The 22,362-nt window shown below is 41.9% G+C and overlaps 1 protein-coding gene across 1 annotated transcript in view; it reads left to right on the top strand.

Moving 5' to 3' along the window:
- Nucleotides 1-1,353, top strand: part of tox3 (TOX high mobility group box family member 3) — a 97,698-nt gene extending 96,345 nt beyond the window's left edge. Inside the window, exon 7 of the mRNA XM_070896934.1 lies at nucleotides 447-1,353. Within this exon, the coding sequence (XP_070753035.1) occupies nucleotides 447-1,253 (807 nt within the window). The 3' untranslated portion in view covers nucleotides 1,254-1,353. The remainder of the gene's footprint in view (nucleotides 1-446) is intronic.
- Nucleotides 1,354-22,362: the final 21,009 nt, after the last annotated feature.

Genomic DNA, 22,362 nt, shown 5'->3' on the forward strand with positions numbered 1-22,362 from the left:
TGGTAAATTCCCGCGCTTAGTTCCCTAGTCCTGCCCTCGAGAGGAAGTGAAGCGCATGACATTGCGGTCCAATTCCTCTCGGGGCAGTGACCCCAATTTTGCTGCCGGGGCGGGACTTCCCCGCCTGCCGCAGGAAGTCTGGCCCCCTTGCTGCGGTTACCGCCACCAAATGGGGCACTACTGCCTTTTGCCCCCTCTGATTCTTATGTTAATTTGTTATGTACCATAACATAATATCATCAGAAATTAAACAGGAAAAGGCAGCCCATGACAATCTGACTGCACTACCACCAATGATGAGGAATATTTTTTAAGGTAGTAGGGAGAAACTGTAGCTAGACTGTACAGAATTGCACAGTTACTTTTCCTTGAATATTATTATTACACGTGAATATGGAATGTACGTTGCTTAGTTTAAGGTTACTACTTTCTTTTTCTCTCCGCAGGCTGCTGCAGAATCAGCTGAAGCACAGACCATGCGTTCTGTTCAGCAGACTTTGGCATCGACTAGTCTTTCAACTTCCCTTCTTATGAATCCATCACTTTCCCAGCATGCCTCTGTCTCAGCATCAAACCAGTCTCTGCAACAGACACTGCCAAGGGCAATAGCCCCCAAGCCAATGAGGTTGCCCTTGCAAGGCAATCAGCTGGTGGCATCTGTTACTATCGCACCAAACATGTCAACAAACATTGCCACACCCATGGGGACTTCTATGGGCACCACCATGGTCCCCACTCCACCTTCGCCCCAGCTAAGCCCTCCACTGCAGCCTCAGCAACACCAGTTACAGCAGATGCAACAGCATCAATTGCAACACTTTCAGCAGCATCAAATGCAGCAACAAATGCAACAGCAAATGCAGCATCAGCAAATACAGCAGCATCAGCATCAAATGCAACAGCATCAAATGCAGCAACAGCAGATGCATCATCAAATGCAGCAACAGCAAATTCAGCAGCACATGCAGCAGCAGTTACAGCAGCAGTTGCAACAGCAGCAGATTCAGCAGCAGTTACAGCAAATGCAGCTACAGCACATGCAGAAACAGCAAATCCAGCAGCTGCAACAGCAGCACCCGCCTCAGCACTCGCCACCTCAGCATTCCCCTGTTGCGTCGCAGTCAGTGGTGGCCTCACAGATCACTTCTCCAGTCCCTACACGGTCAAGTCCACAGCCAGCCCAGCAACAACAGCAATCTCCACTACAAACCCAGGCCCAGACCCAAGTATTGCCACAGGTCAGTAACTATTAGAAATGGAAAGTTCCCAGCGAAACAAGGTGACCTGTCATTTTATACTGACATGGGTAATATTCTTAAAGTGGGAGCTGGATGGTATTTGATAAATTGGTGAATCTGGTGTATTAATGATCTCAGACTGTTTGTTATAAATAAATAAAAATGTACTTCAAGATGCTCTTTGTCTTGTGGTAAACTGATCCCAACATGGCTTTTCAAAAATCAATCTTACACCCTTCGAGTTTATTGTTGATTAAAATCAGAAGCTGAGTATTTTAGCTCTGTTCTGTACTATGTATACAATACATTTTGTACAGTGACACATTTCCCTTATATTTCTTTGAAGAAAATGTAAAACATTAATCCAACAGATTGTTTAAATAAAAATCATAACATAAAGAAAATGTGTGGTAATTGGTATAGTCATATTTAAGTATTCAACATAGAAATAGATACATCTGTCAAAAATAACATTGCAGAATTAGATCAGTAAGGAAAGATTTACATTAACCAAAAAACTTCAGTTTAGTTGGTGACTTCTGGTAAATGATTCTATATAGTTACGGATTGTGAATTCAATGATATTAATTGCCGCATTCCGTATTTATTTTTTATTCTATAGACATTAATGTAATTTTCACAATTCTACCATGTCAATACACCACAGCACTGAAATTAAAACTGCCCTTGCTTAAATAGATAATCTAAACTCTCGATGATGGGCACATCACTTGAGGGATGTCAGCTAACACTCAGAAAGGGGACAGAATCCACGAGATGTATCATCCATGGGAACACTGATATTGATCTTTCCTTGTAGGGAAATCAGCATTACTGGGGGAAAAAAACTTTATTCAATTCTGTTTATTTTAAAGTCCTTGAATGAATAAATCTTACTGGATTTAGTTCACTCTTGAGAAAGGCCTTCATAATTTATTGATATTGATGGTCCTTTCACACCCCTAAAATGAACCCAGTAGATAACGCACCGATTATCTTATTCCACAATCGGGAAAGTGCAGTTACACTCTATGTACTGGTATGCTGTTTTGTAAATAAAATCTTTCTGCTTTCCTATTTCCAGTGACCATTGTTAATTAGAATAAAGAACCTGAAATGAGTTAAATTTGACTTGAAGCAGGAAATGAATCCGAATCTCTCGCTAATTGGAGTTGCATGTGCTGCACGTTTTACTGTGTATATTTTCCATTGAACTCCCTTGTGTAATATTGGAAGTCCTCCCCACATAGTTATCTACAAAACATCCGAGTGTAACATACTGCCTCTGCAACCCATCAAAATTGGAATTAAAGGACTTTCATAATGGATGCCTCATATAGAAATACTAACAAGAATCTAAGAAAATGTATTAAAGAAATAACATCCACTGCTTTGGATTGTGTGTTCTTGTAAATAGGTCGTAGTAGTAAAAGATCTTATCAGTTGTCTAATTTTTCACTGGTAAATGAATCCATAATTTGTATTAATAGCATTGAAAAGAAGGTACTGAGCACCTTTGTGCATACTGCCTGCACACAGATGGGATTAGCAGTTCACATTATTTCATTTCTCATCCAAGTGCTTCAGAAATGAGGCTGCCATCGTAATGTTTTCTGGAACAGCATGGCTGCCATCCCCAGCTGTCTGCGGTGATTAATTACAGCATCTGTCCTGTCAGAAGCTATAGTGAAGAAGTCTGGTTAAAATTGCAAATTAGCACTGGCAACAACCTTAAACTACTGATGATAAAATGAAAATTAAAAACAGCAAGTGTCATGCATGACTGGAATCCCAATACACACTGGGGTACATGCTAGAGTATGTGTCCATAGCTACCAGCTATTAGATGTAAACAGAAATTAAACTAATGAGCACTCCCGAATAGCAGGTATTGTGCTGAGCCTGGACTACATTGTTTCATTGATAAGGGAACACGGATTTCCCCTTTGCTGTGCAACTGTTCAGTATTTTGATCCTTGTGTACAAATATTTAATACTGTAGTGGTGTATATCTGATTAAATTCTTAAATCCGTTGCTTGGAATAAATTAGGTGGGAAGCGAAAGCTTTGTGTGTGGAAATTATCTCCTCCAATTAACATTTCATCTGCTATCAGAAAATTAATATGAATTAGGCAATGTTACAGTATAAAGATAATTCAGCACAACTCAGCTTTTATCTTTTGTCAGGTATAATTACATTTTTACTTTTGACAAAAGAGTAATATGATTCATATTTTAATTTATGTTTATTTTTGGCTACTTCAGAAATTAAAGTTTGCGTGACTCATTCTGCCCTAGGGAAATTAGCTGGCTCCAATGTAAAATTATGATGTGATATCTCACTCGCATGAACACAAATTTTCTAACCCTTCATTGCCTATTCATGGCACAAATATTTTAGACGTTAAAAATGTACAATCACGTAGAAGAAGATGAGTTTCAGATTTTTTTTTAACTCAATGAGGTTTAAATAATTCTATTTGTTTTCATCTAATGCAGCAATACAACACAACTAGGTTCTTTCCCATGTTGGTGGAGAGCTGTATCATCATTCCCATTAAACAGCTTTGACATTAGTTGAATGAACACAAAAAGTTTTAATTATAGTTGGCACTAGGTCATTAATCACTAAGTTAGAGTACAACAACCCTGATGACTGTATGCAGCATAATTTTAGTCAGCCATTATTACCTGACCCATTGATGTTTGCAGTATTTCTAGACAGATGGATTAAATATCTCAGGTTTAACCAGTGTCTTCTGCCTTGCTCCATTGAATAGTCTTTAAGCATTTGAAAGGCTTCTTTCTATTACCCACTTCATGGAGTAGTTTGCAGTACTGGACTTGAGTATAACCTTTCTTGCCCCTTTGTTTGGCTTTTGTTTTGTAACAGCTGTTATCATCATTTTTGGTCAGCTGTGATTGCTGGAGGGAAAATAGGACCAGATGGTGTTTTGCTATGCATGAATGGAGTGTTAGAGTAGTTTGGACTGAATAGGCCACGATTGAATGGTGTCTATGCACCACCTGCCCCTATGCAGCAGTGCTTGGATCAGAGTAGCATGATCTGTCTTGGACTTAGTAGGTTGGGATGGGAAAAAACAGAGAACTTTGTTGAATTTAGCCCATATTTATTGATCTGCCGTGTGGGCAGGAGCATAATGCAGTACACAGTCAATTTGACTTAATTGGATATGACACTACATGTACATGTAATCTATCATTGTTTTCTTTCAATACAGGTTATCTATTTGTTTCCATGGAAACGTGGTATTGTAGTCGTGTAGTTTCAGATAAAGGAAGGAGGCAGGAATATATTTAAGTGTGTGTTTTTCTTTTTGTTAGTCTTTTTGTAATTATGCTGCATGTAACAAAGATACATAGATTGTGATTCAAAAAGTGTCTCCACCCAGTTTTCCAGTGCAAACATTGCTCTATGAAAATGCAGAGGCAGTATAGCGTACTTGAACCACATACTGTTGATCCAATTAATTTCTAAGATTAAAGCGTGCAAAATGGCGTTTTTACTCATTTTTAATTTGAATTGTAATTACCAATTATTGTGCAGAATTTACAAGGACAAGCTCTCAGAATAGAATGCTTTTTTGAGACGGCAGTGCCTAAAATGACCCCTCTTTTGTTGCGGAGTGCTTTGCCTCTCTCATTTGTATGCAATCCTTGCTAGCCCTTGTCTGTTGGAAGCCAAAGTAAGTATAATTTTCTTCATTCCTGTATCCGCAAGTCAATCACTCCCTTGAAAAGAATGATTGTGAGTTCTGTTACTATGTATAAGGTTTAGTGCTTGACCTTAGACAGTATTCAGAACCTAGACTGGGTATTTTCATTATTCTCTCTTTTTATTGTGTATAGGCTGTGTTTAGCATGAGGCTGGAGCAAGGGTGCAGTTTCACATTCGGTATATGAAGGCAAGCTATTAGGACTGGAAACACCTTATAGGGACCCCTAGTTATTCACTGCAGGAAGAGTTAGTATCATTATTCCTTGCCAACTGTTGATACTTATTCTATGACATTTACATCTCGTTTGAGCACTACAGAGATTTTTTTTAACGTTCTCTGGCTCTTTGCCGTCCACAACAGAACCATTTAAACGTTGGATTAATTAGAAAACATTCACCTATTTAAATAGTTTTTAACTACTTCCAGACCTTTTCACCACCTCCGCCTGAAGTCCAGCCTATCATCAGCTCTCCCCCACCAGCTCCTGTGGGTGCTACCACTCCAATACGATGCATGAGGACTGGCTGCACAAATCCACCAATCCAGAGCGTGGAGTGGGATAATGAATACTGTAGCAGCGAGTGTGTAGTTAACCACTGCAGGTAACATTTCACATATACCTGTTTTATCAGCTTAGTTACATTATCTAAATCAAAATGTATTTTTCAAGACACAAAGCAAAAATGATTCCTGTGCAAGCAGTATGCCCAAATGTAAATAAAAAATCTCTCCCATTTGCAAAACATTAGTATCTGCAGTGGTAGATAATATTTAACAGATATTTTTGGTGGAAACTGGAAACAAGGGTTAGGCAATCCTTCTGATGTTGTTCTGACCATGACTATACATACCCGTCATGGTAAATCCATTTTCATTATGCTAAACTTGATCTCAGCCATCAATCACTGTCAATTTAGATCAGATCCAACACTGATTGTCCCATCAAGTGTAGTAATGTACAGGAAGATGAATTTTCTGAATGTAAAGACTGATATTCTTCATTGATGAAGCACGGATCATAGTGGCTAAACAGTGCTTTTTAAAGATGAAAGTGTACTGATCGGGACAGAGAGAATAGATGGAGGATGCTGTAGATATTCACAGCTGATATATAGGACACGTTGATGAGCACTGACCAATCTGATGGGTTTTGAAAATGTTAAAAATGTTTGCTTTACCCAATGCAGTAATACGAACAGTAAATCCTGATGCACTTGTGATACACTGCAGTACGCAGAGTCACTGCAGCTGTTTTTGAATCTAAAGGTGTGTCATTCTGTCTTGGTGTTAACATTAATTCCAACTATTAGTTCAGTGTGCCATTTAATTGTTCCTTTTTGTTGTAACTCTGAATAAAAATATATAAATATCTGACCTCTTGAGTGGCGTACGTGGTACTTAGAAATGTGTACATATTTAAAAATTATTTGGATGCTGATATTTTCCACATATCCTATTTCTAAGCAATGAAAATAGTGATACATATGCTGGTGTTCACAGTCTTTGCATTTCTTCCTGTCAGAGATAGAGTGTGAAATGTGGAAACAACAATCAGAAATAAAAATCAGGGCTGGATGTCATTATTTCCTGTTTTTAGCACCGCTAGTTTGCACGTTGCAATGTTTTATTGAACAGTGACTCCCAGTTAAAGCTTCAATGTATTTTGAAAAATGATACTGGAAGTGCTTATAGTATAAATCCTATATTACTACTGCTGTTTGAGTCTTATTTGCCAGTTGATTTACCATAAAACACCAACACGTGAACTGGGTATTAAAAAATTACAGAACATTTCACTGAAAGGAATGTCCGATGTATTTAGTCTGTGTTATTTCCTCAAGTTACAAATATCTTCTTTGCAGATTTGAAATCATAAGATGGGTAATGCGATTGCAGTGAGATCGAGAGGGAAATCTGCCAGCAGGCACCCTACCTATTACTTTTTTAACTGAAATATTTCTTGCAAGCTCTAATGAAATCAAAACACATAGCCATGATCTGATAAGGTTAAGATGCATGTTATCACTAAAATCTAATTTCAAACCTTTGCTCAAATGTCAGTTTCATTCTCCTGTCCAGATTGATTGGCAGAGAAAAAAACTGGAGTTTAATTATCTACCTGGCCTTAGAATACATATTACAATGCTGAGAATTTTTGTGTAATGTTGCTTCAGATGAAATGCAATAGCAGTGAGGTTAAAATCTTGTGTCTTCTGTAGGGATATCTTCATGGCGTGGGTTGCCACTCGTAATCAGAGCAGTACTGCTTCTGTGAAGTGAAGATTTGCCATCGATGTTTTGCAGCCAAAACTCGGCATTTGTCAGACAGACTGCCAAGAAGATGTTCTGAAAGGCAGGCTGACATGCTTTGTTTCCTTGTAACTACATGGGCACAGACTTCAGAAGGCTTTCCAGTGACAGGCTGTACAGACTTTCTTTAGGCCCACCTGCCATTTCTGCCAGTGCCTGGAGAGCTAGCCATTTTACATTGTGTAATGTAGCTTCAGATGATTATTTTGTTTGACATGAACTTAAAGGGCATGGCTTTTAGTAAATGACATGCCTCTGCATGATTGCTGAAGACTGTGAGAAGACTCAGATGGAAAACTACTTTTCTTCTGTGACAGTGATGTCATTGTGACCAGTCGAGACATAAGGTACTGAGTGAAGCGTAATACTTAAATGGAATGCTAACTACATTTGTTTTTTTTTTTACAATAGCTCGATTACTTTTTAATGGCTTAAAGGGGAGATTTGAATTTTGTTCAGAAATTGTTTCCATTTTACATATTGTACACAATGACCATGATTAAGAACGTTGGTTTCTCAGATGTAATTATTTTGTAAGTTCTTAAGAAACCAGGTTTGTCATGTAATCACGCAACCGTGTGGTACCCATATAATATCTTTTCCATTGTTAGTTTCATCTATTTGTTCGGCAACCAAAAAGAGTTATTTTATTATGTACTGTATTGTAGGAATTGCTGTTTGTATGGCAATTTCTTAGCATAGTGTGCTGAATTTAACTGTGCCTCCTTTAAAGGAGAGTTCTGTGTATAAGGCCAAATGCTTTAAAAAAGCTCCTCTTTAATGCAGTAGTTAAGTTAGGGGTGGCTAGTGAATAGCCTGTAAACCAAAATCAATAATGTTTAATATTTTTACTTTTGTTTGTATTTAAATTTTTTGTACTAAAATTTGTGGTCTTATTTAAGGTTTAATTATTGAAAATGATAGCTGACATATTACTGATTGACCTTTCAGTGCAACATATGTGTTTCTTCATTCAGAAACAAAAGTTTTCTTTCTCTATTGTAACTGATCTTTTAATTTCCTTATTTTGGCTGTAATAAAAAGTGACATGAAAATACTTCAGAGACTGTGTCATGAACCATGTGAAAGATAAATTTCCCATTGTGGATGGCAGTGCTGTGACATTTTTCCACATAATAAGCAAATGGTACTTCAGGGTATTACAATGACTGATGTGTCAGAACCCATGTAGGACAATTGAACCCACCAGAATACACAAGAGCTGGGCAAGCTAGACGTTTTCAAGGTCAAGAAAGTCACTGCCACATAACCAAGCACAATGAGTCAGTCTCCGAATTCAGCCAAAGTACAAATTTGTGAAACAATTTTGTTAATTAAAAGGCATAAAATATATTGGGGATGGGAGGATTCCTCGGAGCTGTGCCCACTCCACTCGTGTTACTTCGTAAATGGACTTTCTGGCGAAGTAACACCGGCGCGGAGCCTTGTTAGGCGAGTGCATTAAGGGTTACAGAACCAAGACGGGTAGATGGAGTTAAGACACAGATCAGTCGCGATCTAATTGAATGGTGGCACAGGTTCAAGAGGCTGAATGGCCTACTCCTGTTCTTATGAGCGGGAGCAGCTCCGTGAAATTTTCTGACCAATGTATGAGATTTCAGTTAATTGGCAGCGTGTATTGCCATCACAAAATGCTGCAGTAGAAAGGATTTATGTCTGTGGTTCTCTGTGTAAGGTAAATCCCCGATCCTGCTCGGCTGCAAGCAAAGGCAAACTGAAACAGGAGACAACTCAAGGAAGTATCCTGCACTTCTGAGCAGCTGGTTTCTGAATGCTATTGGTAGAAAGCCTGCTATCTGTCCTCATGATCCATGGATGGTGCACAGCACAAGGAAATCTAATTTGAATGGTAGAAAAATATAATTATTAATGGTTACAAATGAGGGTGCTTCGATGTTGGTTCTCAGCCGTCCACTCCTGTAGAACAGATCTCGGGCAGCTAGTGAGTATATTGGAATAAACCTTCCTTTAGGCCAGGAAGATCTGTTCTTTGTCAGATCTTCGTGAAGCCAGTGAATGAGCTGCTCTAGCAGCAGCAGCATCGTAGGAGTGATGGTCAACTGCCATTTCTCACCTCTTGTAGGATCCAGTTGGTGATTTTCGGGTAAAAATGGCTGCTGCATTCAGTTTGTACCAGGCAGAGTGCTCCAGAAAAGGCCCACACATTTTGCGGGTGGGGGGGGGGGGGATTTTCTGTAGGGAGCAGAGTGCACTTCCTGAGTCCGCACAAATACTGCGGCCCTCTGTCGGCCCATGCTTTCCCCCTCTAGGCCCAACCTGTCGACCAGCTCAGTGTAAGAGCTGCCAGATTTCCCAGCATCACACAATCAGCGAGCTGCAGTGGAGTACCCAATCTGCCGCCCCCGCCATGGTTACATGCCATTACCATCATTTCACCACAACAACTTACCGCAGCGTCATGAAGCCGGTTACACTGGCTTAAGGCAGCTAGAAGCTTTGAATACTTAGAAATTCAAAGTGGCGGACGATTGTCATAGAGGAGCTGGCATTAGAAATCTTGTGTTGGCACACGTGGGCATGCATAGCACTGGGACAATCGAGGGGGAATTAGTGGGATTTTTGTTGATGTCTGCACGGGGTTGGGAGGGGAGGCGGGCAGAAGAAGCACCTGTCCCGGCCAACAGCAGAAAAAAGGGGCATAGAACTGACAGAGCTGGGTACCGCCCCAGAGTCCAACCCAATTGCACTGCCCACCACCCATACCCCAGGCCTTGAATTATGGGACCTTGGGTTATAATTTCACCCTTCCCCTTCTCCATTTGACTCCTCCCTCTCCTTAAAGCACTGATTCTTCTCTGGTGTCTCACCCAGATAGCCACTTTCCATGTGTGAGCTGAGAAGGTGAATGTAGCAGCCTAGTCACCTATTAAAATTGTGAACAACAGCGATCGTTCTTGATTTCTGGTAAAACTATCCAAATGCTTGATGTGCATTGACGTACATCAATATTTTTTTCCGTTTTCTCATATTTAACTCTGCTAATTATGAATTTATTCCATTTTCATTTGGATACAGTAGCAAAATTAAGCTCTTATGAAATAACCAATGAAGGTGTGCAAGTATTAATGCACCTAAATAAAATTATTTAATTACATTGAACAGAATACAAAAACCAAGTTAGTATAGGTGAAAAGTGACGTGTGCAGGTACAATTTGTGTTATTATTAAAAATAACTTATTAAGAAAAGGAAATATTCTGCATAGATTTAAATCATGATCATAGTTCTCGATCTTTTTCTTATATGGTTTAAAGGCCTTGGTAAAAGTATCTCGTAGCAGACAAAGATTATATTATGCAGTAATTCACAACAAGGTTTGTCCTCTGATGCATGGCAGGCTTCTTTCTCCGATTATGTTTAGTGTGACAGCTTTAGAGATGAGCTCACTGCAAAGTTTAAACATATCTGGTTACGGTTAAAAGTATTATTTGGGAGGTAAAATACAATCAAGATTTAGATTTCTCACGCTTTTGGCTCCCACATAACTTAACGGCTTAAACTCCCACATGGTTTCAGTAGTTCAATACAGGATTAGTGGGAGTTCTGCTGTCTTATTCTACAGGGGGCAAGAGATAGGCCTGAACATAGGAGCCCATCACAGCACAAAATGTTTTGAACGGTTGATGACCAATCTTTACATGAAGCCTTCAAATGTTGACAATCATCTTGTCATGAAGACAGTGGTTGGGCTGGTAGTGCTTTTTTCTTTACTAGCAAAAGCCCACTGACAGTCCATATAATTTCCATGAAAGATGCAGACGCCATGGCAATTGTCAGTAGGTCTTTTGTCTATTAATTGTTGTTGCCATCTTCCAATGCTCGGATCATACCATTGCACCTGTAGTATTGAGACCTTGTGTATATAGATTTTCTATCGTGGCAGCTGGGTAGTGCCAACGACATGGAGCTGCCCATTCAGAGGGCTGTCAGTGGATGCTATCCCGCCGACTCTCAAAACTGACCCTTCACCAGTAGATAACCATAATCTTTGGGAAATATATCATTAAATAGGAAGCACTGATAGACGATCATACTACATAGCATTTTCTTTTATATATTAAGATGACTATTAGAACAGCTTAGCTAGTTAGATCTTCCACATAATTATTCAGCAGACTTGAAAAATGGACACGGGCAGAATTTACAGATGCCTGTAATATCAAGCTGTGCATGTATACATAATTTTTTTTAAAGTATTTGGCAGAATGTATAAGTAAAAAAGACACTGATTGTACATTTGGAAAATGTACAAAGTATACAACATACATGCAGACACTCTCAACTCTTAGGTCCAATCACACATTCAATAAACAAAATGCTACTTTCTGAAGACCGTTCTGAAGCAGGGTCCACATGTCCGTCTCCACAGATGCTGATGTCCCGTTGAGGATTTTCAGCACATTCTGTTTTTGTTTCAGATCTCCAGCACCTGCAGTATTTTGCGTTGTACTTGAATTCTACTTTAAACTGTTTCTACTCTTAACTTTAACATAGAAGTACCTTCAACTCTCCTGCTTTATTACCTGAGCAGTAGGCCTTTGCAATAAAACACTGTGACGATGTACACAAGGAGTCAAGACCAATGTAGTCTTCAGACGATGCAGTGTTCGAGGCCAAGGGGATAATAGGACCAGATATAATTCAGTCACCTTTTTAAAGTCATTCATGCTGTCCTTATTTTTGATGTGGGCAAGGGATGGAAAAGGAAGAGGCTGGGGGGTGGTTTGGTTTAGCTAGGCAAGCGGGAGGAAATGGAAGGGATTCTGTGTGGGATTTTTTCATTCTACGGAGTGGAGTCAGTTTGTGGGAATGTTTCAGTGGGGGCGGAATCTAGGGAGCGGATTTTTAAAATCTCCTATGTGGTGGGGTGCCAGAGTGAGAATTTTTCCTCAGCAGGTGCCAGGATGCTGTATCAGAATTGTATTTTGTCAGCGTGCGCTTTATTTGGCCCACGAAGGTGGAAGGGGTTAGGTGAATTTTACAACTTTGCAAAGGGGCTGCTGAGCAGTGAGATAGAGATTTGGGTGTGGGGCAGGGAGCATGGCTGGGATCAGTGTGGAGAGGGTGGTGATCTAGTTTGTGATTTTACTAGAGGAGGGGCAGACGTGACAGTTGAATTTTTGCCTCAGCAGGGGATGGGAGCCGAGCCAGTATACGATCTACATCCCAATTGGTGGTGGGGGCGGGGGCGGAGCACTGCTACTTTAGTAGGGTGTTTATTTGTTCCGCAAAGATGGAGTGGAATCCAAATAATTTCTGTCGTGGCTCAACTGGGTTGCTGAGGGCAGACAGTAATTTTACCAGGATGTGCAGATATAATTCAGTCCCCTTTTAAAGTCATACATTCTGTCTTTATTTTCAGAATCTGGGAAGCAGAGCCGTATAGTTGGTTGCAACATAGAAGTTCCTTTGATTTAGCAACATAGAAATTCAACTGTCACGTCTGCCCCCTCCTCCAGTAAAATCACAAACTAGATCACTAGGCTGAGGAGTTAGGAGACATAACATTGGTTTTCTACAGCACTACCACTGGTGGGGAGGTAATTACATGGTGCTAAGTCTACATAGTCAATTTCCATTATTAATATGGACATAAAAATTTATAACAGATGAACTCAACACAGGAAGCATGTGCAGATATATTGAGCCAAATTTTGTAGTATCAGGGCATCTAACGGCATTTTGTTAGACTCCCCCTTGCTGCACAAAAAATGTGAAAATCTAAACATGCAAGTTGCTGAAAGAGCAAACAAATAATGGCACAGCAAGGCAAATGGGGCATCCGGGAACCAAGCAACTGTGTATCTCCTTAACCAATGAGATTGAAGGATTGTGACATAAACAGCACAAGGACTGAGAAGGAAGTTAAATTAGAGTGGGTGAATTCAATGTCATATCCAGTACAGGAAGAGAAATAAAAAGAGTGAAAGAAAGATTGGATTAAGAGAGAAAGGAAAAAGAGCCAGAAAGGAAAAGTTAAAAAAATTATTAATTTTAAATTTTACATTTTTAAAATCTCCAATAATTAAAACTTGAAGGACTGAGACTCCACCCTTGTAATAGTTAATGTTCAGTGCCTGAAAGGTTGACTGGCAGTAGTCAACATAAGAATATAAGAAATAGGAGCAGGAGTAGGCCATTTGGCCTCTCGAGCCTGCTCCGCCATTCAATAAGATCATGGATGATCTGATGTTGGCCTCAACGCCATTTCCCTGTCTGTTCCCCATAACCCTTGGCTCCCTTATCGTTCAAAAATCTGTCTATCTCCACCTTTGAATATATTCAATGACCCAGCTTCCAGAGCTCTCTGGGGCAGAGAATTCCAAAGATTCACGACCCTCTGAGAGAAGAAATTCCTCCTCATCTCCGTTTTAAATGGCCGACCCCTTATTCTGAACTAATTAACACTTATCATGTTGTTAAAAGGGTACTTAGATTGGAATAGACAAGACTTAATATCTTGTGGTAAGGTTAGTTTGTATCTACCGTGCAAATATGGCAACTTCACGCGGGTCAATGCACTTCAAAGGTGAGGTAGACAGCGAGCTGCTGTTTTTGCGAATCTAACGGTGGAATGGCACAACTCGGACAGCAACTTTTGCGTTTACCACACATCTTTGCTGCACCATTTGCGCATAAGTAGCCTCAGCATTATTTTGACAGGAAAATCTGGACTAAGGTTTTAATATATACTTAATATATACTTATTACTAATGATATATATTTGCCTGCCCCTCCTTTACCCAGGCCCAGGAGCACTGGCATTTCCTGTCCAAGGGCACCACCAGTGCAGGGCTATCTCCTGGCAAGTCCTAGCATCATCAGTGGACAGAGGAAGTTGAAGTACAGCTACAAGCCTCTCAGGCCTGTATCCGTATGTCAGATCTCTGAGATTGGCACTTTCTGATTACTGACAGAGATAAGCAGCCAGAAGGCCCCATTTACTGTAGACAGGGCAGGGGGCAGAAGGTTAAAATGCAAAACTGACCTAGTAAGTGGTATTTTAACCCCCGTCCTCCAGCCCTATGCTCCCAACCATTTTAACTAACATAAATCAGGCACAGGAAAGCTGCCTACCCCAGAGGAGCGAGGTTCTAATTTAAATGGCAAAGTCACACCCTGAAGGCGTCATCGAGACCTGCACGCCATTTAAACCATGGGCCCTACTCAGGCCCACAAAGTCACAAACCCACCAGTAAAAACCAGCCACAGGGTGTCCAGGTAAGTGTTATTGGGGCCGAAATTCAGCCTCCCGAAAAGGCCTCTTACCGCCAGAAAGCGGTGGCCAAGTGGCGGAGTCCAGTGGCCACCGATTTGCGGTCGAATGGCCGCCGTCAGGAAAATTCACTTCTGTGGAGGGGGGTTTCTGGCGATCCCCACGTCCGCCCCGATGCTCCCGACCCCTCCTAAGTGTGTCATCAAAGAGCGCACCGCCGATCTCCCGCACTTCCAGTGAAATTTAGCTCCAAAAATCTTTGATCCGCCGCGCGGTGCCCCCGACAGCTTTTTCTGTCGGTGTGCCTTGCTTTCAGTGTGTGAGCCATGGCGGAGTGATGGCCCTTCAAGAGGAGGGATAGCACTGCCGCAGCTGCCATATTTTGTTTTGTCAACCGACTGCCAGGTCAGGCCGACAATTATGCCCCCAGCTTTGGCCAGGCAGTCTGTCACCCCCTCTTGGGTGCCAGGCCGCTGGCCCGGCCGAAACTCTCCCTGGTGGCCCAGTGGACCGAAGTTTTAACATGCCGAAGGTTCTCCCCTTTAAGTTAAGGGGAGAGCGTGGTGACGCACACGCATCATGATGTCATCACCGCTCCGCTGAAGATTGACTGCGCCGGTGACTCGGTCCTGCCTCCACTTCCGCCCCTCTTGTTGGCGATCTGCTGTTTACCACCTGACTTCCGCCCCCATTATTACGGACTTCCGGTCCACCTGGAAAAAAAAAGACAGAGAGCTGAATTATCAAAAGAGGCCACCTCATCCAACGTAGCGGAAAAAACATTTCAGGAGCGGAAGGTGTGACCTGTTTTGGGCGGATGTAAATTTCGCCCCCATTGTTTGTAATGTTTTCAGGAGCTGATAGCTGCCATTATAGAAGACATCCTACTGATGAGAGAACACACACATCTCAGGCCCGATGGAATGTTAATCTACCTGACACCCCTTAGGACATAGCAGGCTACCCACCTTCCCCCATAGAGCACTACATCGGTAGAACATAGGAGGCAACACGAGACTGGCCATCAGCAACAACAACAATAAAAACTTGCATTTAAAAACTTAACATCCAAAGGCACTTCACAGGAACGATTATCAGACAAAAAAATTGACACTGAGCCACATAAGGAGATATTAGGACAGGTGACCAAAAGCTTGGACAAAGTGGTAGGTTTTAAGGATCGTCTTAAAGGAGGAGAGAGAGGTGGAGAGATTTAAGGAGGGAGCTCCAGACCTTGGAGCCTTGGCAGCTGAAGGCACGGCTGTCAATGGTGGATTGATTACAATCGGGGATGGAAGATCCAGAGATGGAGCCAGTAGCTGCTGCTTGCCACCTCACACACATTACGTTGAGAAACCCTTTGATCTCTGTTTGAGACAAGGGTGATAAAAAAGAAAGCCACACGGGCACAGAAAATTAGACCTTTAAAACAGGAAGGTTGCCAGGAGGGTCAGATTTTTTTAAATGGAAAGCTGCAACAGCCTTTGCAAAGCAGAAGAGGTTAGAAGTGCTGGGGATTCATTAGAAGATATTTTGATTAAGCCAAGTAGGATGAATCACTGATGTGGGGATGTGTGGCATATTTGTTATTTTTTATCATTACACAAAGATAAATTGTACTGATTGGACTAACTGAATCTGATCATAACTGCTGCTCCCTTTGCTCACACTGTGAATTGAAGCAGCTTAATGATTCATATACAGCCTCACCTCACCAAATGTTTGCTTGATCCATTGGAGAGATTAAAAGAATACATGTGCAAGGGATACGAATATCCAATCCAGATCAAAGAGGAATGCTATTGGTACAAAGTTGAGTTACTCTATTGTATAAATAGATAAAAGTAAGCAGCTCAGTCTACGAACAAGCAATTGACGCCACTGAACCCGAGAAAGTATACATAGAATAGTGCTAGCCAGGTAAATTCACCACTGTACTTGAACTTCATCTTGGATGAATTTGCATCTGTACGGCCCAACTGATTTCCAATTTGGTTTTGTTGAGACTGGGGAGAATTCAGGGTTTGTTTCTCTGAAATGCTTCCATATTTATTTTTTAAAAAGCCATTATTATTTGAATGTGAATAATAAACACATTGGACTAGAACCTCCACTTTTGTGCTTATCGCCCAAAAATGGGCGTTATTTCCGGTGTGGGCGGTAAAAAAGGGTTTTCAGATCGCCGGCTTCTCGCCTATTCTCAAAACACCAAGTTTACATTTTTGAGAATGGGCGTTACCGTGAGCAATATCAAATGGGCGGTAGCGTTAAATTTTTTTGACCTTCTGCCGTAAAGTGTGGCCGTCCTTAGCAATGGCATGGCAATGCTCGATTCCCACGATTCTGGAGGGCAAGGGTCACCATGACATATGCAGAAAAGGAGACAGAGAGAGATGGAGCTCAGAGGGACTAAAGGTAAGGACCAACGAGGTGCGTGAGGGCAACCAATGCCGCAAACGATGGAACAACCTTGTAGGATCCGCAAGAGTAAGTATTACATTGATTTACATGTACTTATGTATTTATATAATTTTATTTGGAAGGGGAGAAGGAGGCATCACAGCACGCTGTGGAGACTGACGCTGGAGAAAGCAGTGAGGTGGGAGAGGAGCACATTGGAAGCCGCAAAAGAGCCAGGAGGCTCTCGGACGAGGCAAATGCCTCCCTCCTGCAGGAGGTCGAGTTATGCTGGGGTGATTTGACCCAGGGAGGGTGTGGGAGGCCCACCCCAAAAGCCTACCAGAAGATATGGACCAAGATAGCAGAGATGGTCTCGTCAGCGACCAACGAGGTGCGTGAGGGCAACCAATGCCGCAAACGATGGAACAACCTTGTGGGATCCGCAAGAGTAAGTATTACATTGATTTACATGTACTTATGTATTTATATAATTTTATTTGTAACAGTCATGAGTGACTATCAGCAGATGTGAGGTCTTGCACTGTTACCGGGAATGTTTTACTCAAAGCCTGCGGTCACGGTGTACGTCTTTAGGTAAAGAATGATAATAATCATCATAATCATGATTACATCTGTCGAAGCCTGCGGTCACGGTGTACGTCTTTAGGTAAAGAATGATAATAATCATCATAATCATGATTACATCTGTCGGTTATGTGTTGTATCAGTGTCTGTGACAGTACCTATCAATGATATCACGCAATGATCCCATGCCATGTCGTCCTGTCACCTTTTACAGAAGAAGCTATTGACGATGATGTCCGTGCAGCGGTGAACGGGTGGGGGGGCCACCAGTCCCCAGCGACATCACAGAGATGGAGGAGCGGGTGCACACACTCGTGGGGAAGCACCCCCAGACAGCCACGGACGCATCTGCAGACCCTGAAGTGATGCCACGTGAGTAAAGCTTACACCATTGCATGATGTAAAGTCAATAGATGCCACACCCACTCATATCTGAACAATCATATATGATAGATGACTTCTAAAAGTGTCATAGAAATAATGCTGGCCTAATGAAATTCATTGCAATGCACAATGTGTTAATGGTCATGAAATGTGATGTCTGCAATGATTTTGAGAGCGGTGGCGCTTTTGTCGTGCATATGCTGTGTGTAGTGTTGGACTCACCTTGTCGTCCTAGCACCCCCTTCTCCTCTAATAACCTCATTTGTGTCTTGCAGCTTAGCCAGCAGCGTGGCCCCAGGCAAGGCAACAGAGGCCAGAAGGTGGGGGCGTGGGGCAGGAGTAGGCGGTCTGTTCTCGATGGATGAGAGCGCGTACTTCGAAGAACCTGCATTGCCACGCTCCAGAACCCATTCCACCCCAAGGCCATCTACTGGTCCTCCAGTCATTCCCGCCTCCGCTCTGGAGGTACCGGCCCCAAGCACCTCTCCACAGGGCACCCCATTTGTCCCCAGGACGGCGCCGACCACGTGGAGGCCTCATGGACGCGGCAGATCGGTTCTATGAGCGCGACATGACAGCAGAAAGATGGTACAGGTGTCCAGGAAGACTGTAGACATTGGTGACCAGCTCATCGACCCTTTGGGGGGCATATCCTGACACCTGGCCACCATGACTGAGTACATTCCATGCATGGCGGAGTCCCTGGATGCGATAGCCAGGATCACTGCTGCCACAGGCCTCCCAGTGGTCTCTGGGCATGGCACTCCACCCCTAGGTTTCGCACAACCACTATGAATGACAGATGAGAGCAAGGACCAAGATCCTGCTACTGCATCAGAGAATGATTCCCCCTCAGCACCACTCCCCCCCCACCCTCCCAGCTCCCGTACCTGTCCAACCAACGCATCTGCCTTCACCCCCCAATGAGGCACCGCCTGAGGAGCTCCTCGACCAGGCGCTGTGGAGTGAGGAGGGGAAGGGGTAGAGATGGGGAGAAGAAGGAGATGGGGATAGAAAGTGAGGTGCATGTGCGCAGGTGATGGCTGTGTTATATCTCCATCTGGGTGTATGCAATTTGTTGCAATGTATGGGGGCTGGAGACCACACTCCTGCTGTATTCTGTGTTGGTGGACATGTTGAACATGTGATTTATGTCAATGGTGGAAAAAGTGGGGTATGGGCAGGGGTTGAGTGTTATTGGCTGTGATACTTATGATTTCAGATCAATGTTGGTATTAAACTTTTGTTATTAAATATAACCTTGTTACGCATTGTCTCAGATAGCTGGACCATTACACACTGGTGATTCCTTACCATGAAAGGGTTAAATACAACTTAACATCAATCAACCTAAACTTTAACTGGCACCAAGGTGATGGGCACCATTGATGTCAGAGCTGCACACACACAGCAGTGTGTCAGCATTGTCACTCACATCAGCACTCTTTCAGAAATCTTTCCGATATCAGCTCCTCACGTAAGAGTGGGATTTAACAAATGCCAGCCACACTGCTGGCGTTCATTCCGGTTAGTTCCACTTTTTGTGGGCGTTTTTTTGAGCAAGCGATATTGTGGGCAATATGTGCGCGAGGTGGTGAAATTGACGGTGGGCAATCTTGTGGCCGCTAGTTTGGGTAAATATGCTCTTTACGACAAAAAACAGTCACCGGGCGTTATTATTGAATCTCGGTGTTGATTCCTTGCGGAAAGTAACGCCGGGCGATATTATTGCCGTTGAATTCGCCCATTCTGCTGATTCCACCCAAAAAAGGTAGGTGGGCAGTAATATTTTTTCTCGCTATTAAGCCCATTGGGAAAATAAAGCTCAGTGATAAGTCTCCTAAAAAAGCCCGTCAGTTTCCATTTTGTGCTAGAATGGCCGATATATGGGCGTTGTACGTCATTTCAGCGCTTAAATGGGCGTTAAGTGGGCGTTAAGCATGAAAAAAAAGTGGAGGTTCTAGCCCATTGGGTCTGAAAATGTATGGTCCTTCTGGTACACTGCTGCTTTGGGGGTGTGGCAGAAGGGGAGCAAATTAGTTTGGGACTCAGACACACTAGCTCTCTGCCTTTGGAGATTTTGCGGGGCCTCTGCTCACCCCAAACAAGGTCTGTGGTGTTGAATGGGGCAAGACTTGAGGGCGGAGACACACTATGCTGGGTCTAGCCACATCCCCAGCCATGCAGGCCAAACATTAGAAGCCAGTATACTGAGTGAGAGCAAGTAAAACGGCTACTTCAGTGAAGCAAGTGCTTAAGAGAGCAGGGTAGATTCTGAGTACTCTAGCATGTCAGCCATGACTCAGTGGGTAGCACTCTGAGTCAGCAGGTTGTGGGTTCAAGTCCCATTCCAGAGACTTGAGCACAAAATCCTAGGCTAACTCTCCAGTGCAGTGTTGAGGAAGTGCTGCACTGTTGAAGGTGCCGTCTTTCAAATGAGACATTAAACCGAGGGCCTGTCTGCCCTGTCCGGTGGATGTAAAGCCCCATCCTATGGCCCGATTTCGAAGAAGAGCAGCGAAGTTATCCCCGGTGTCCTCGGCAATATTTATCCCTCAGTCAACATCACTAAAGGAGATTATTTGGTCATTATCACATTACTGTTTGTGGGAGCTTGCTGTGCGCAAATTGGCTGCCGTGTTTCCTACCTAACAACAATGTAAAGCGCTTTGGGATGTCCAGTGGTCATGAAAGGTGCTACATAAATACAAGTCTTTCTGACGATGAGTGGCTCATCTTCTAATCCCTCAATGACTCTCTTCAAATCTCAAGTAAGCAGTGTGACAAAATACTCACCACTCACCTGCAGCTGCCACAAAGCTCAAGGGGGTAATTTTGACTTTGAGTGTGTAAAATGATTCTGCTGCCCGTTATACATCTTCCTGGTTTTCATTTCCATTGACTCAATGGAAATTAAATATCGGCAGAAATATATAACTGGCGGCTGAATTGATGTTGCACGTTTTACACTATCGCCCAATCAAAATTTCCCCCATTAGGTTCAGTACCATCCATGGCAAAGCAGTTTGCTTCATTACAGTGCATTCAAAGCCTTTCAAAACTGAAAGGTCTTTTGTTCAGGTACAAATCAGTTGTCTGTTCTTTGTTATAGTGCAATGATATGAAAGGGACTTTCAAACAGATAATGCATAATAATAGTATAATAGCCAAGTTTCACATCGCTAGCAGAATATGAATATAGAACTGCCATTTAACATTTGCTTTTTAAGCAGAGTACATTAGGAAAAGGATCAATTGCACAAAGCATTTGTATTTCAAAATTAATTAATTGATATATACAATTGTGTGTTTCACTACTTCTCATTATTACCTAAAGAATGCAAAGTCAGACTTGTTTAAGAAGAAATTTGAGAAAGCTCCTTTACTGGAATGGTAATGATAAATAAGAATTCTTAGCGGTTGTCTCTATTGTTTATTGATTTATTACATTTTTATCAAGTTGTTACTGCTTTTAACAATGAAATATAAAAATAAGTAAACATTTAGCACATTAATTTCTGTTTTAATCCAAACTATTCCATTAAAAGTAAAATCTGTTTGAGGCAATGGTTGTAAATATGGAAGATTTGGAAAGCACTTGGTGAAAACAAAATGAAAACAGCCTTACTTTTATGGGTGGTATGAAATATCTCTCAATATCCAGACATTGTTCGGTAAGTAACAGCACCTGATATAATATTGAACATGTAGGTCTTTCACAATCTGGTGAAATGCGCAATCTTCCCAAATGAATAAACACAAGTACAGCAAGACTCCTTAATGCATTTGTTGACATTTACATTATTTTAACTGAATAAGTGTGTGACAATTTAATCACAAGAGTCAGTATGATAGTATGCAGTCTCGAAATACAAACACATTTTAACACCGAAACTTTATAAATATGTAAAATTTATGGTGCTGCATACCTTCTCACTCTTTTTAATTCCCCCACCAGTGTCGATGCCATTTGAAGATTTTTTTTCTTTTGATTTTACCACACACATCCTGAACAACAACTCCCGAACAAGGCAAGCAGCAAGGATTTTCTAACAATAATTAGAATGGATGCAATTGATATTTTCGGTAGATAGGTCATTCATGCATTCTACTGATACCGAGGCTACTTTCCAGGCACAATTTACAAATAATAAAAATTGATGCAATCTTTTGTGGTGTTTACAGATGCTTATTATACCGTTCACAGAGTACTCAAGACAATTTTCTCTTTCATTTCTATAGTTGCTTTGTTGTTCGCCTAGTTTTCCAAATAAGTATCTCATTGGTCTCCCGGGGGCTTGTCTGGCCAAGAACCACGCAATTACTGAAATGGATTAGACATCTGTGAATAACAAATCTACTCACACTATAAACTACACCATTTAATTGGACAAAACTGTTTGTGGTTACAATTAAAAGCTGACTTCTTCATTATACTGAGCTTTCA

This window comes from Pristiophorus japonicus, chromosome 13 (assembly GCF_044704955.1).
Source record: "Pristiophorus japonicus isolate sPriJap1 chromosome 13, sPriJap1.hap1, whole genome shotgun sequence".
In the NCBI taxonomy this organism is placed as follows: domain Eukaryota; kingdom Metazoa; phylum Chordata; class Chondrichthyes; family Pristiophoridae; genus Pristiophorus; species Pristiophorus japonicus.